The 14,605-nt window shown below is 38.8% G+C and overlaps 1 protein-coding gene across 1 annotated transcript in view; it reads left to right on the top strand.

The window, feature by feature from the left end:
- The first annotated feature begins 405 nt into the window (after positions 1-405).
- The window catches only part of rad51d (RAD51 paralog D), an 18,214-nt gene continuing 4,014 nt past the window's right edge, over positions 406-14,605 (top strand). Inside the window, exons 1-9 of the mRNA XM_078265548.1 lie at positions 406-829; positions 910-971; positions 5,514-5,632; positions 11,517-11,598; positions 11,798-11,932; positions 12,016-12,111; positions 12,236-12,326; positions 13,762-13,832; positions 14,349-14,516. Coding sequence (XP_078121674.1) covers positions 748-829; positions 910-971; positions 5,514-5,632; positions 11,517-11,598; positions 11,798-11,932; positions 12,016-12,111; positions 12,236-12,326; positions 13,762-13,832; positions 14,349-14,516 — 906 coding nt within the window. The 5' untranslated portion in view covers positions 406-747. The remainder of the gene's footprint in view (positions 830-909; positions 972-5,513; positions 5,633-11,516; positions 11,599-11,797; positions 11,933-12,015; positions 12,112-12,235; positions 12,327-13,761; positions 13,833-14,348; positions 14,517-14,605) is intronic.

Genomic DNA, 14,605 nt, shown 5'->3' with positions numbered 1-14,605 from the left:
TATGTTTCACCAGAAATTTCATTTGAATCATTCATATTTGAACTTGAATTGCTTAACTTGAATAAGCCTTGTTGAACATAATTTGAATTATATTGTTTGTTTACAACTTGAACAATTGCATCGACAAGCCGAATTTGAATAGCAACATTTAATTAATTAGTTTGTAACTACATTTTCACTAAAACTGAATTTAAATTATAAAATTGAATTCAATTGAATAAAAATTAAGTGATTCAATTTTTTGTTGATCAAATAAAAATAAAAATGATTCAAATTCAGTTTCTACTGACACAGCTCCATTAAAAATATGTTTAACAGAAATGTAGAATTAAACAACCAACCAACAATTTACAGCAGTATACTTACTACATTACCCTAAATACACTGCGAGTGCACTTTACTACGGCAAGCAGGAGAAGGCAATTAAGCCTTCGCACATTGTTAGGCGTGTGCTGCTGTTGATCAAAAAAGTTTGGTGAAAACGTTAGTTTGTCGTAAGTAAATAATGACAGGGTTTTGTCGTCGTGAAACTTATTAATTCTGTCGTTAGCTGTCTAACGTTAGTTAACTGAGCCTCGCAAAGCTAAAAACAAGTGTAACGTTAGCTAGCGACATCTAGCTAGCTAGCTAGCTAACTTTAACGTTAACGTTACTTCACTTTATTTCTTCTTTAGGGCACAATTTAAGCTGCGTGTTATTTCCTAACATCAGAGTTACACGCGAACTAGCAGTTAACAATGCAAGACCATGGTAGTCTTGAGAGAAGGAATGTGTCCTGGACTGGATGAGGATTTAGTCCGTGACCTACGTGCTGCCGATATTAAAACAGGTGAGTGTGTGTTTTGAGGATACTTCATCTTAATCAAAATCCAGACCAGCCATAACAAAAATGGTTTCTTGTTTTCACAGTGGAGGACCTGGTCTCGTCTGACATTGAGGAACTTGCTCAGAGATGCTCTGTATCATATAAGGTATGTATACCATACATTCAAATAAATAGCTCATTCACTGAGGCGAAGACCCTGACAACCATCTCATTCACTGAGGCGAAGACCCTGAAAACTATCTCATTCACTGAGGTGAAGACCCTGAAAACTATGTCAGTAAACACCCTGACAATCCAATCTGGCAAGTCTGATTCCCAGTTTCCAGTTATATTTTTACCATGCTGTGGAGATAGGTCTGGCAATGCGGGACTACTCCACCTATTACACCCACCAAATCCAACTCCAGCAGGTGTTTAAAAACATGCACTGAAGCGCTGCTTCAATTAAGCCCCTTAAACCAAGTACATTACCTCATTTTATTTTACCTTTATTTAACCAGATAAGTCAATTGAGAACAAATTCTCATTGACAATGGTACAAGACATTTAAACATAAATACAGCTAGTGCAGTAAAATAACACAACACTAAAATACTCAAGAACATCACAGTATATACAGCATGGCCTACTGAGTAGGCTATATACAACAACCAAGCTCTAATTAGGTACTGTGTTATAGAGAAGGCAGCCGTGACGAAGTAAATGGCAGATCCCTGAAGACAAACTTTATATCACATTATTTCCTTGTAATGAATCAAATGCATAGCTTTCTTCACAGCACAGGTTCAATTTAAGGTTGAAGATCACATTTGCTTCTTATTTTTTTTCTGTATATTTAATTGTATTTTCCCCACTCAGCAATTACAACTAGACTACAGAGTTCCCTGTAGATATAACAAGCTTATACAGTATAAGCTTAAAAAAACAAGAACAGGTTTTGCCTTACTAATTTAGTTCATAAGCAAGGAGGCACTGTTGCATCTAGTTTTATGCATTATGTATTATGGTTTTATCAACTTTTATGGTTTTCGTCACACCTATGTGACGCACACTGTAGTCAAGCCTCTTAAAATACAACAACGCACACACACACACACACACACACACACACACGTGACCCGTCTCTGTGCATAACATAGTTTTTCCGGCCTGACAGTCAATCACCAGCATTATTAGATCTTGATGCTGCATGGTTATTGGCTCACTGACGCTGATGAGAAACTATTATCTTAACAGAAGTCGCATGGCAAAATTTGTAAAAATTGATACAATAAGAAATAAAAATAGTATTTTAAATATAGTTGTATCTGTACAGTATGCAATAAACAATAACAAAGTTTCTAGCCATGAGGAAAGCAAAGCTTAAAAAACTCTTTGTTGGGTCTGCCACAAAGGCCTTCATTATAAGTTTGAACCCACGAAGAAAGGCCAGCTCCTTCAGTTTTAAATCATTTCGCAGTGAGAACCATGGAAAAAAAGAGTGCAGGACATGATAAAAATTCGACCAAACTCTGTTCTGACCTTATGGGCAGATAACAGGAAACTATTATTATTTTTTTTAAATCATAAATAGTGTTTCCACCAAACCTTTTCAGAAATATAAGAGTGTAAAAATAAGGAAAGTGACCCAGAAGGACCTTCTAGATAAAAGTGTACTGTTTAAGTGAATAATTGTGTGTGGACAGGGCATGGAAGTCAACCCAAGCTTTCTTGATACAAAAATGAGTGAGAGTTTTACAGTCAGTAACACATCCTCACTGGTCAAACTGTCTGTCTGTACATCCAGTCTGGACATGTATAGAAAAAGTATTTTGTAACCCCAAGAGAAACTTTAGAAAAGTGTGAACTATGTTGTACGGCCTCCATCCTCCTATCACGGTGCATGTTGGCTACATGTAATTCAACCTGTGACTGTAGATCCCCCAGTGACTTGGATATTATAGGAGTTAAGTACCACCTTGATCAAGATGATGAAAGTTAGAAGACATCACAGAATTAATAAAAGTTTTTTCACCCAAGAAATCATTACATTTTTGGAATATTCTTTTTTCCATCACTGCCTGCAGCAGGTTCAGGTCATCGCCGTGGCCGAGCTAGACTTTCTGACCAGCTTGTTGAGCCTGCAGGCATCCCCTGAGCTGATAACCAGCATCCCTCTGGTCCATCAGACTCCTGCTGTTGATTTGAACCATTGTTGTGCACACACATTACAACGGCTAGGAGGTCAATGCTACGTCATCTGCACCGACACGTTCATCTGACTAAAGCAGCCTGCAACACTTAAATTAATTAAGCTGCTCATGGCAAGGTTTCTATGTAAAACACACCCATTTTATAAGCCTACATCCCAAATTGGGGCGCCAACATTCCCACTAATTGAGACCCAACAGATTTGCCTTATTTTCCCTAAATACGTTTCTGCTGTTGGACATGAATTCTGGACGGAAATTCTCTCATCCCAGAAGAGGAGACTAATCAGCAGTAAGTGCTCTTTCTCCGATCTGTTTTCATAAAAAGCTTCACAACCCAGCCTGTTTAGTGAACAATGTGTTTTCATGCAGTAGGCTGATGTCGCGTTGTAAGATCCAGTGGGATGTCCTACTGTAGTGTGGTAGGTAGTAGGTTCCAACAGCAAATAAGCTTATGCTTCTGCTCTCAAGCTAATTCAAATTTCCTTAGACAATCACATATTTATTTATTGAAAACAGAAATCCAAATGTCTCATTAGGTGATAGCAGAGCAAGAGTCCTGATCTCTTTAGAGTGATGGCGATAGAGAGCAATACCTGCCCATTATTAGATCTGAAAACTAAAATATCCAAACGCACCTCTGACCCATGATATCGCCCTGATAGCTACTGTGACCCACAAATGATGGGAGGCGTTGGCTGGATGCCCCATATTACATTTTATTGGATGCATTTATGTGTGCGCCCTGGAGTGCAATATGAATCATCAAAATATTAACATTCTACAGGAGGAGAAACGAGTGTGATTTTTATACTTACATTCTCAGAAAAGCTTTTGTAACATATATGTGACATATACCAACAGATTGGTTTGTAGTTTGATTGGTTGCACGTTCATGTTAGCAACTAATGATTACTTTCAAAGTTAATCAATCTATTAGTTGTCTGGTCTATGAAATGGTGAAAAATGTTGATTAGTGTTTTCCAAAGCCCAAGATCAAAAGTCTTGTTTTGTCCACAACTCAGAGGATCGAAGAGCCTAGAACGTATTCACATTAAGAAAGCTGGAATCAGAGAATTTTTACTTTTCACGGTGCCATCACCGTGTGGGATTTAGAGCTTAGAGATGTTTTGGATATCTCTCCCTAAAAAGCAGGACTCCATTATAATGAACTGAATAATGCCTAATTGTCATATGTGCTTGTTTGTATTAGGAATGGGTATCGTTTAAAAAATGATGATACGAGTACCAATAGCAGTACCCTTAAAGTGATTCTGATACAAATAGAGTACTTCATTTGATACCCTTTTTCCTCTTCTACTTAACTTCACCACACCACAGGCTGTGTGGGTTGTGGCTGCTGCGGTATTGGGCCAATCACACATCGTAGCAAATTGAATGCTTGCGATGATTGGCTGCAAGCAAATCCATAAATAGGTTTGTAGGGAGGGTTTGGTTGTCTCAACTGAACAATGATAGAACATGATTGGCATTTTTCGATATCTTTCGACTTTTAATCTACGAAACAAAAGATAACCAAGCTAAATGATAATAAAACTATTGTTAATCCCAGCGTAATCCTGAACCATTGCGGTTGAATACCTAAAACTAAGTATTGCAAAGTGATACAAGCGTCGATATGGAGCAGAACCTGCCCTATGTTCTTGACATGCTCTCCAGAATGTGATTTAACCTCACTCATTTTAATCTTATTTGGTGTCGTTTACATTTTTGTAAATTACCTGCTGATGCCATTTAAATGCAAAGTGGCCCACTGTAATTTCAGTAATCAAATATTAAAGTGCTCATATTATGCTTTTTGGCGTTTTCCCTTTCCTTTATTGTTATATATCTTTTTTGTGCACGTAATAGGCTTCCAACGTGAAAAAGCCCAAAGTCCACCCCAAAGGGACTTACCATCTCCAACAGAAAACACTGTTCACAAACTGCTCCAAACAGCTCTATTGTAGTCCAGCCTTTACTTCCGTGACGAACGTGCGTCACTTTGTAACACACGTTATAATGCTCGCCTAGCTGCTAGCATGGCATGCCCTCATACTCTGCTTCTGACTGGCTAGTAGTCCTTACCTAGCTACTGTGCGTGTGCCACTCCCAACAAAGATGGAACAGAAGTGAGATGTCTCACTCTGTAGCTAAAACAGAGAGCTCAACACACAGGGTGAAAAGAGGAGCTGCAGCAGTACAACAAAAAACCTATGTAAACCTATTCTGATATAATCTCTAAATACAATTACGAACCTGAAAATGAGCATAGTATGAGCACTTTAACCAAATCTGAGCAAACAGTGTGGATATGATAACATTATTTAAAAAAAACAAGCCAACATTTTGCTTTGGGATTATAATCACAATGGCCCAATTGGGCAGAAAACTACCCAATCTGGCAACGCTAGCTGAGGTAGATCAGTACTTGTTGTGTTGTGGCTTACCCATGCAGCAGTGTGAGAGCCTCATATGCTGTAATTATTGTATTTCAGGCTCTATTTGCCATCCGCCGAGTGCTGCTGGCCCAAAACACAGCATTCCCTGTGTCAGGCGCTGATCTGTATGAAGAACTATTGAGCTCAACAGCCATCCTCTCCACTGGAAATCCCAGGTAAAGACAATTCTGCACACACAGCAGAGCACACAGTTTTGTCTTTCGAGGACTGGGATTTAACGGTGGGCTGAGTGCCACAAGAGCTTAATGGAAGGTTCACCTCCACAATACAATATGTATTCCTAAGGACAGTTCCCCACATATTGAATTAAAAGACATTTCCCCAGTGTTCAGTTTAGAGGCAAAAGTGATTTTGTGGTGATGCTTGTTTGTGCGTGTAGTGGCTTCTTCATCTGGGCCAACGGATATTATTTCAGATTGAAGTGTTTGATTTGTTAAGTGGTTGTAGTAGTTGTATTTTGAAAGTCAAAGGACATCATTTTACATGCTACACCTAATTAGTTGTGCTTCAACTACTATTGTTGTAGCAAGGGATGCATTTAAGTCATTTGTCAGTCTTATTATGTTTGCAATTTTTGCTCTTCAGCTTTGCAGACCAGCACAGACTGTCCACAATCACAGGATAACATGCAAAATCAATAGTATTTTACATTACAAGATTTTTCGTAACCAGATTCCTCTGCATCGATCCAATTTATCAAACTAAAATCTTTTCAGTGTTGTTAAAATCAAATTTGCATTGAACTGTGCCAGTAAAATATGCATCTGGAGTATGGTAGCTGTAGTTAAAAATACAGCAGAGCAATAGAGTAGAATAGTTTTAGAAATGGTCTGTGTGCTACATTTTTGTAGCTAGAGCTGCCTTCTTTGCTTGTTTTTCCATTTGGCTTGTGAACACAGCCTAAAGTGGCTCTGATATATCAGCTGCATTAACTTTGCCTCTAGCTTGACTACTTTCCACACAAAAAAAAAAAAACATCACTGACAAGTCCTTTGAAACATTTTCCAGTACATCGGAAAATCTAAATTTAATGACTTGAAAGAAACCAAAGAATCCCACTGCTACCAGCATGGCATTGTATTACAGCACTACTTAGAGAGTTAACTTGCAAAAGTGAGACACAGCATCCAAAGGTTTGCACAGAGATGAGTGCTGGCATCACAAGATTCAGCTATCTGTATGCAGTCATAGCACAAAGCGTAGCACATAAATTCTCCACTTTTAGAAGGGAAATATTCTTTAGCCAGGACACAGACTGCCCTGAACGAATCTGTGAAATGGACCAGCATGGCATAATTTATAGGATGGTACCTTATCTACAGTTAAACTCACTGTTTCGGCATAATTAATAACCACAGTTTTTTCCTTTTTTTCCCCCTTCCTTTTTAAATGATTTTCATAAATTAGTTAGTGCTTTGGATTAGTGATATGAAAATGAATCAGCCATGTGAGTAAAGGCAGTGTGATTTGTGTGCCTCGGCTGCGCTCTACTGGTGAAAAGATGAACTGATGAATGATGCTCTTTGCTGTCCATGGTGTCACAGTTTGTACAGTCAGTATGGTGTGTGGTTTATGCAGAGACAGAGGAAATGTACACTTAGTTTCCAGTTTATTAGGTATGCCTAACTAAAACTAATGCAGTCTAATACATCATCCCTGCAAAAGCGTTACCTTAAAAGTTGTAGTGTTCAGTTTTTGTTAAAACTGTTTTAGAGATGTGTTAATTCAACTGCATAGTTTGGAGGCTCCAGTTTGTGGTGCTGTTCAATTTAATTGAGTTTGAGAGGTGTTTCTGATATTTAGTATCCAGTGAACAAAATATTAGAAATATGCAGTACAGTGCAGCACAAACTAAAACCTCCAAAATGACCATAAGGTTGAATTAACACCTCTTAAACAGGTCCATCAAACCTAAACATTATAACTGTCATGAAGGAAGGATTTATTTCAGGGCTGTTTTAGTAGACTGCATTAGGGCAACTGAGTGTATAATATGTAAAGGATTTTGTAGAGTAGACTGAGAGACTGCAATCTGTTGAATATATCCTGCTTTGCGCACTAGCTAATGCTGAGTGTGAAACTAGTTTTCTCAGCTGATCGACTGCATAGACAGAAGACGAGACCTTGCAAGTCTTTGCGTCAGAATCAGTGAACTGGAACTGAAACTGAAAGTATTTTACAGCTTTGTCTGGGAGAAGATCGCCTGAATGAAATGAGGCACATATTTGAGTCTTCATCATACTCCGTGAAGACGGCCACATTCAGACTTTTTCTACCTAAAGCCAGACGCCCTGAAGGCCGTAAGCACTGCTAGTACTTCTCTTCAGCTTTCAATCACATCTGTTGCTGGACACCTTTTGGCATATTAATTTGAGTTTCTTCTTCCAGCTGTTTGATGCACAGTGAATGGGAGTCTTGAGCCCAGAGAGGGATACATAGAATAGACATATACTTTTTTAAGTGTATGGTCTTATTTCAAACAACTATGTAGAAGTCAAAGAGCTCAAAGAAAACCCAAGTACTATAACATGATAAAATAACCAAATGCGTTGGTGAACCTTTATACTTAGTTCTTTATCTTGTTAGTAACATTGTGTCGGGGGAACCTTTCTTGGACTGTCAGGTTCAACTAATTACAGTTGAACTGTATTCCTATTATTTAGCTGTCTCCTTAAATATCGCCAAAAAGCATTTGTCTTTGGCAGTATAACAACACCCAGCAACACACCTAAGCATTTCATAAACTTCCATCACAGCTAGTCCTAACAAACAAAAGTAGTCTAATCATTAATAACGAATAATAAATGGAACTCATTTATTTTTAGCCACGCAGAATATCAAAACAGTATGTACAAAGATAAACAGAACGCAACAAAAACTAAACAAACCTTATCAGATTTCCAGCTGATGTGGTGATTTGTCATACTAACAGGATGGATGATAAGGGCTGATAATGGTTTATAGCTTTCATCAGCTTGTGTGTCATGTAGCCTACATAATGTTTTTGTCAACACTTGATACTGTAATGACACAATGATATTATAATGCCATGCATAGGCTACTGCAAAAATGTTTGGGTGTGATCAAGGGATGAGATTCAGCCTCGGAAATTGCAAAGATTGTCTTCCGTCAAAGCCTTCTAATAAGGAATTCAGCCTTGTGTGTAGGTATAGGTGGCTCCCCACAGCCAGCCTGACAATGAAGCTGCCTGCATAAGACATGAGAACGATGCTGTTAATTCCCACTATTTCTTTGAATTATTATCCAGGTGCTGGGTATGGCTGCGGAAAGGATATCAAAAATGGTCTTTTAAAAAGAGCTTTCCATCTAAACAAAACGAAATCTAAGCCTCTTCATTGTTTTCACTCCAATCACACAATACAGTAAGATAAAGACCTTTAGGTCCAATGACTTCACAGTATTCTGACTCACTGAAGTGAATTGAAGCAACTGACCGATTACTTTTCTCTAAAATTGTATTTTTATATGATTTCACGTAACAAATGATAACAAAATTGAAATAAAAAATGAGTGCAGCCCGTAAGAAATTATGAATCTGTGGCTTTTGAAGGACAATCACCGTCAGCCTTCTGAGTCCACAAGAACACTACCTAGTTAGAGATGTACACACTGGTATCGGATCGGTACTCGGTATCGGCCGATACGCAAGTTCAGGGTATCAGAATCGGTATCGGGCCATCTCTATACCTAGTGCTTCATCAACAGTGCAATCTTCTTTGCCCCATTCTCAGAGAAGGCAGGAATAATGCAAGTATGTCCATTCCCACCAATTCTCCTCTTCACAATCATGCTATGGAGGATGAGAACCACTATTAACCAGCCACAGACTTCCAGTGATGCTTAACCTTCAGGCTGAAGGACCTTGGCTATGTAGATTTAACTGCATCGCTGTCACATTCATCATCGCACATGCAGCCAAAGATGATGAGATTCCACAAGCTACACAGATCATTGAACTCAACATAGACAAATCTAAGCATTCCAGTGCTGATAGAACAGATGGTTAAAGCATTTCAGCAACAAACACTACCTTGGTAATGATCAAAATATAAGTGCAAGAGTAGTCTGGATCAACAGAAGTATTTCCAGGATAATTGCTCGACATACAAGCCTGATGTCCCTCCCTCCTAAGCATTGTGAGGAAAATCGTACCATGTATTTACTTTAGACAGTGCAATAAGCTCTGATTTGACTTTATGTAGTGCATGGCATGTCGTTGCTTCTTCAGTATTCAATCAACTCTAATGGCTACAGCAGCTTTCCAAGCATAGATGTTGAAGCATTTATTCCCATTGTATTTTAAGCCAAAGCTGTGGACAGCTCTGGGAAGACTAAACAGGCTGTAAACCTGACACCATGACCCATTTTTGCTTGCTTGGCAGTACTATTGTTCACAAAATGAAATCTGATTGGTAAACGGAGCACAGGAATGTTATTGGCTGTTGATGGTAGAGATGTTCCGATACCAGTATCGGCATTGGCTCCGATACTGCCTAAAACGCTGGTATTGGTATCGGGAAGTACTGGAGTTTATGCACCGATCCAATACTACGTAATAAAGCCCTAAAGAAAAAATACGTTAAAGTAGTTTATTTATGTTCTTTTTCCGTTATAACTGACTGTCAAACTGGAGAATAAAAGAAAGTTCTTTGGCATTCATGTTTCACAAAGAGTTTAACCTGAGCCAGACTGACAACAAAGACAGAAATAATATCACATCCATACAGGGATAGTAATATACAGTTCTTAAAACATAATAAAATATATGACACACTGGTATCGGATCGGTACTCGGTATCGGCCGATACGCAAGTTCAGGGTATTGGAATCGGTATCGGGAAGCAAAAAATGGTATCGGACCATCTCTAGTTGACGGCTGATTGTGGAACTTATAACCATGGCCTACTTTTAACCTCTGTTCACTCAGCTCAGTAGGAAATGAATGGACCTCTAATGATTTATTACTAAAGTTTATTGCTGCTGTGTGAACACATAAAAAAGAGCAGATACACTTACAGCTAGGCCTGCACGATTAATCGTTATAAAATCGCGATCTCTATTCACCCTGTTCACGATTTTATTTTTAAATAACTGATTTATTTTTTTGGATTTAAAATTAAAAAAAAATTATATTTTTATGACTTCGATTCTCATTTAATTTACGAGCCGACTGCATCACAAACGCTACTACTTTCTTCTGAGTGAGTTTTAAACATGGACTGTATAAAAAAGTTTTTAAAGCGCTCCAATGCTCTCCCTTCTCTTCATTGAAGCCTCCATGTTTACAGGCTTGTGGTGATGATCAATGTGCTATAGGTGCCAAAAACAAATGTTATGTTTGGTCTGCCAATTTGTTTTGTTTTGTCATGGTTCATGTGTGCAATAAACATTACAGAATCGTGATATCAATTCTAAGCTAAAAAATCGTGATTCATATTTTTCCCCGAATCGTGCAGGCCTACTTACAGCCAAAACACACCAGGACCAGCGTCCACGTCGGCCTGTGCGCTGCAGCGATAGTTTCGGTGTCTCCTCTAGTTCTTGCAGGAGACGCGAGTGTAGGTGTCAAACTAGGCAGGTAATTACATACAGGAAGAACACAGTGCAGCCGGATACTTTACGAAAAATAAAACACCTAGGTTCATGATGATTTTGGCTCTCTTCTCACAGCGAGACACGCGATCAGGCACACGGAGAGAGAGACCGGACGGACAGAGCGAGGGGGTGGCGCACGCGCGCACACACACGCACAAAGATTATTGAAAAGCAAACTATTTTTTATTTTATTTAAAAGACAAAGCCAGTGGCTAAGCTGGATAAGATGCAATGAAACAGCCAGCAACTGAAATTAGGAATTGGCCAAACATCTTACGAATAGTCTGGAACCTAATGCAAGCTCTGTTTATATTGTGTTCACCCAACTGCAGTTTTTGTTGGCTCTACGGATGTACATGGACTTAATAGTTTATTACATTGAATGGCAGTTGTGAGTAATGTATTGCACCTTGTTTCTTGCAGCTTAGATAAGCTGCTGGATCCAGGCTTGTATACTGGAGAGATAACAGAGCTGTCAGGAGGCCCAGGAAGTGGCAAATCTCAGGTGAACATTTCCTTCCTCCCCCTCTCCATCACTCATAATTTCAGCCTCATAAATTCCTGCTTTTTAGAATCCCCTCTTCTCATATAGAATAAGAAATTGTACTCTGGCTGAAATAATACTTTTCGGAGTTATCCTTTAGCTAACACAAATTATCCATGCTATCTTTAACTATTCCCTGCACGCTTGTCATGTCTTATAGGTGTGTTTCGGTGTGGCAGTGCACATTTCTTACCAGCTGAAACAGAGTGTAATATTTATCGATACAACAGGAGGGCTGACTGCCAGCCGCTTGCTTCAAATGCTCCAAGCTGAAACAAGTAACGCAGAAGAGCAGGTGAGTTGACAGGGAATGAGTTTCAAACTAATAATACATGATGTGTAATATAAGACAATGTGAAACAAACTGTCATTTTACAGATGGAAGCTCTTCAGAGGATCCATATCTTCCGTTTGTTTAACATTTTCTCTTTACTCGACTGTCTGTACAGTCTTCGCAGTGGTGGGCTTCAGCAGGTTTGTTTGCAGTTACTTTTTTCCCTTCTGCTTAAAATATACCAACAATCTTTCTGTACCGAGGGAACCTTCGAGAAAGACGATCAACTTTTCAGCAATCGAATTTTGTCACATTTTGTATTAGGCGTCTGTTGGCGGTGGCTCCGTCAAGGCAGTGATCGTGGACTCCGTGTCAGCTGTTATCGCTCCTCTACTGGGAGGCAAACAAAATGAAGGTGATATCTTCATAGTACATGATACCTGAGGTTGTGTATACACCTGAGCATGTTAACTGCAAATGTCTGTAAAATAAATATCACAACATGGTTCTCACACATTTGGAAAGCATAACATCAAAGTTAGTTCCAGTCATGAGAAAGTGTGAAAGAAAAATCATAATTGTTTGTACAGTCACTTAACCTTGGAGCCGCTTCAACAGGAGTCTGACCTCTTGAGCGTCAAAATAATTAAAGTTCTTAATCCAAGTGAACTTAATTCAACTTTATTGTTAACTATTGGTTCATAGAACGCTCCGAAACGTATCTATCTTAACCTATCTAATTAAGTAATCGCTCAATACAACAGGGTTCAACGGGGGGGGGGATCTAAAATAAACCTACCATGTGCGATTGTGAAAAGACATTACAAAGTCTGAAAATGTAATTTAACCTCTGAAAACATTAAGTTTCCAAAACTAGCTTATTCATGAAGTGTTTTGTTAGAGCTATTGACACTTTAAACAAACACCGGTCTATGTATACCAATTCATCAATAAATAAATGAATGCCTGACCCACCTCAGCTTGAGCTTTGAAAAGTTTGTTATAAGAAAGTTATAGTTAGTTTCCCTGGAAGCAGTTACTTGTTATAGCCAATATAACATTGTAACAAAAGCACCACAGCCTATTTTGTCAAACTGGTGGTTAAAGACAGAGGATTAGCTCAGTTCAGTAGATCATTTTTTTAGTTGGGGAATGCTGAGATAAAGTAGTTGCATCATAAATGAATTGGTAATGTCAGAAAATGTCAGAAACGCAAAAAACTTTCTCAGCATATGTGGGCAGGTGTGGTTTGATAACTGACAACCCCACAACTGTCATCAGATTTTGATTAAAACGTAGCTAAATTCTGATTGGTGCACCAAAGTATGTGACATCACCTTTTTCCAACTCAGCCATGCCCACTTCAAACCAGTGAGAGGAGTAAAGACAAAACCACAAATGCAGCAATCTCTCATGTGAAATAACAAAAAAACTGTTCAAACTTTGGCATGAAACTAATCATGTAGGACCCTATCGCTCATGGTAAAAAGCTGATTGAAAGAATTGTTTTTTAGATCCTTTTAAGGGATCACCAAAGTAATTATAATTCATCCTATAATTCACAATGACATTTGTTTACCAAATGTCATGGCTATCCCTCTAATACTTTCAGTCAGGACTAACATTGTGGACTGACCAACATTTTTAATCCCTAGAGCTCTGCCACCAGCGTGCCTAACAACAAAATTAGTCAACCATAAGAAGAATATTAATGACTGTAAATGTCACAACAATAATATCTGTTGCCTTAGTGACTACTGTTGAATTGCTTAGAAAGTACCATGGAAAGACATTGTGTATTCTGTACAGGACAACAAAAAAGCCTCTCTTACAACTTCCTGTGCCTCCAGGCATGTCCTTGATGATACAAGTGGCAGGAGTTCTTAAGACAGTGGCAAAGGACTTCAATGTTGCTGCTTTGGTAAGGATGACACAGTCCTTGACGTGTACTACTCTGAATGCAAGCTGCATTTCCATTGTCAATCTAACCTCTCCACAAACCCTTTCACGTTTCCTCTTGTTATTGCTTTGAGACCTGAACTGAAAACTAAACTTTTTTTATACCTTTTTGTCTGGGTAAGAACTAAATCAAGTTAAAAACAAAAGGTTACTCATTTCTGAAATGTGTAAAACGGAAATCAATTTGTTAGTTCAGGTTATAATTATGTAAAATATGAACGAATCACACTTAAAAAGCATACACCAAAGAAAATGAGTTATTTGAAGTGAGATAAAGATAATTTGATAGGCTGTTTGATGGTCCTCTTTGATTTAAAGTGGGACAATATGACAATCTTTACTTTTCTCTTCTAAAGCTTGTAATTATCTCTTGCGAGCTATACTAAACCAAAAAAAAAAAAACGAATGAAGAAATGGTTTGATAATCCCCCAAGAGAAAAATAATGCCGACTAAACATGATGGTGTCTGGGCCTGCAGGTTACAAACCATGTTACGAGGAGCGGCAGCGGGGAGGTGCAGCCAGGCCTCGGTGTGTCGTGGAGTCACATCCCCAGAACCAGGATCCTGCTGGAGCGAGTAGAGCGGGCTGCGCCTGTCAGCCACTCAAGCATGCGCTCTGCAACGCTGATCAAGTCTTCCAGACAGGTACTACAAGCAGCATTGACTTGCACATCATCCAGCTAAGTATTGATTCTGTCAAAGGGGTTTCGTTGAAAGGCAAATGTCAAAACGTC

Source organism: Sander vitreus, chromosome 13, assembly GCF_031162955.1.
Source record: "Sander vitreus isolate 19-12246 chromosome 13, sanVit1, whole genome shotgun sequence".
NCBI lineage: Eukaryota > Metazoa > Chordata > Actinopteri > Perciformes > Percidae > Sander > Sander vitreus.
This window is presented reverse-complemented; position numbering and strand designations above follow the sequence as displayed.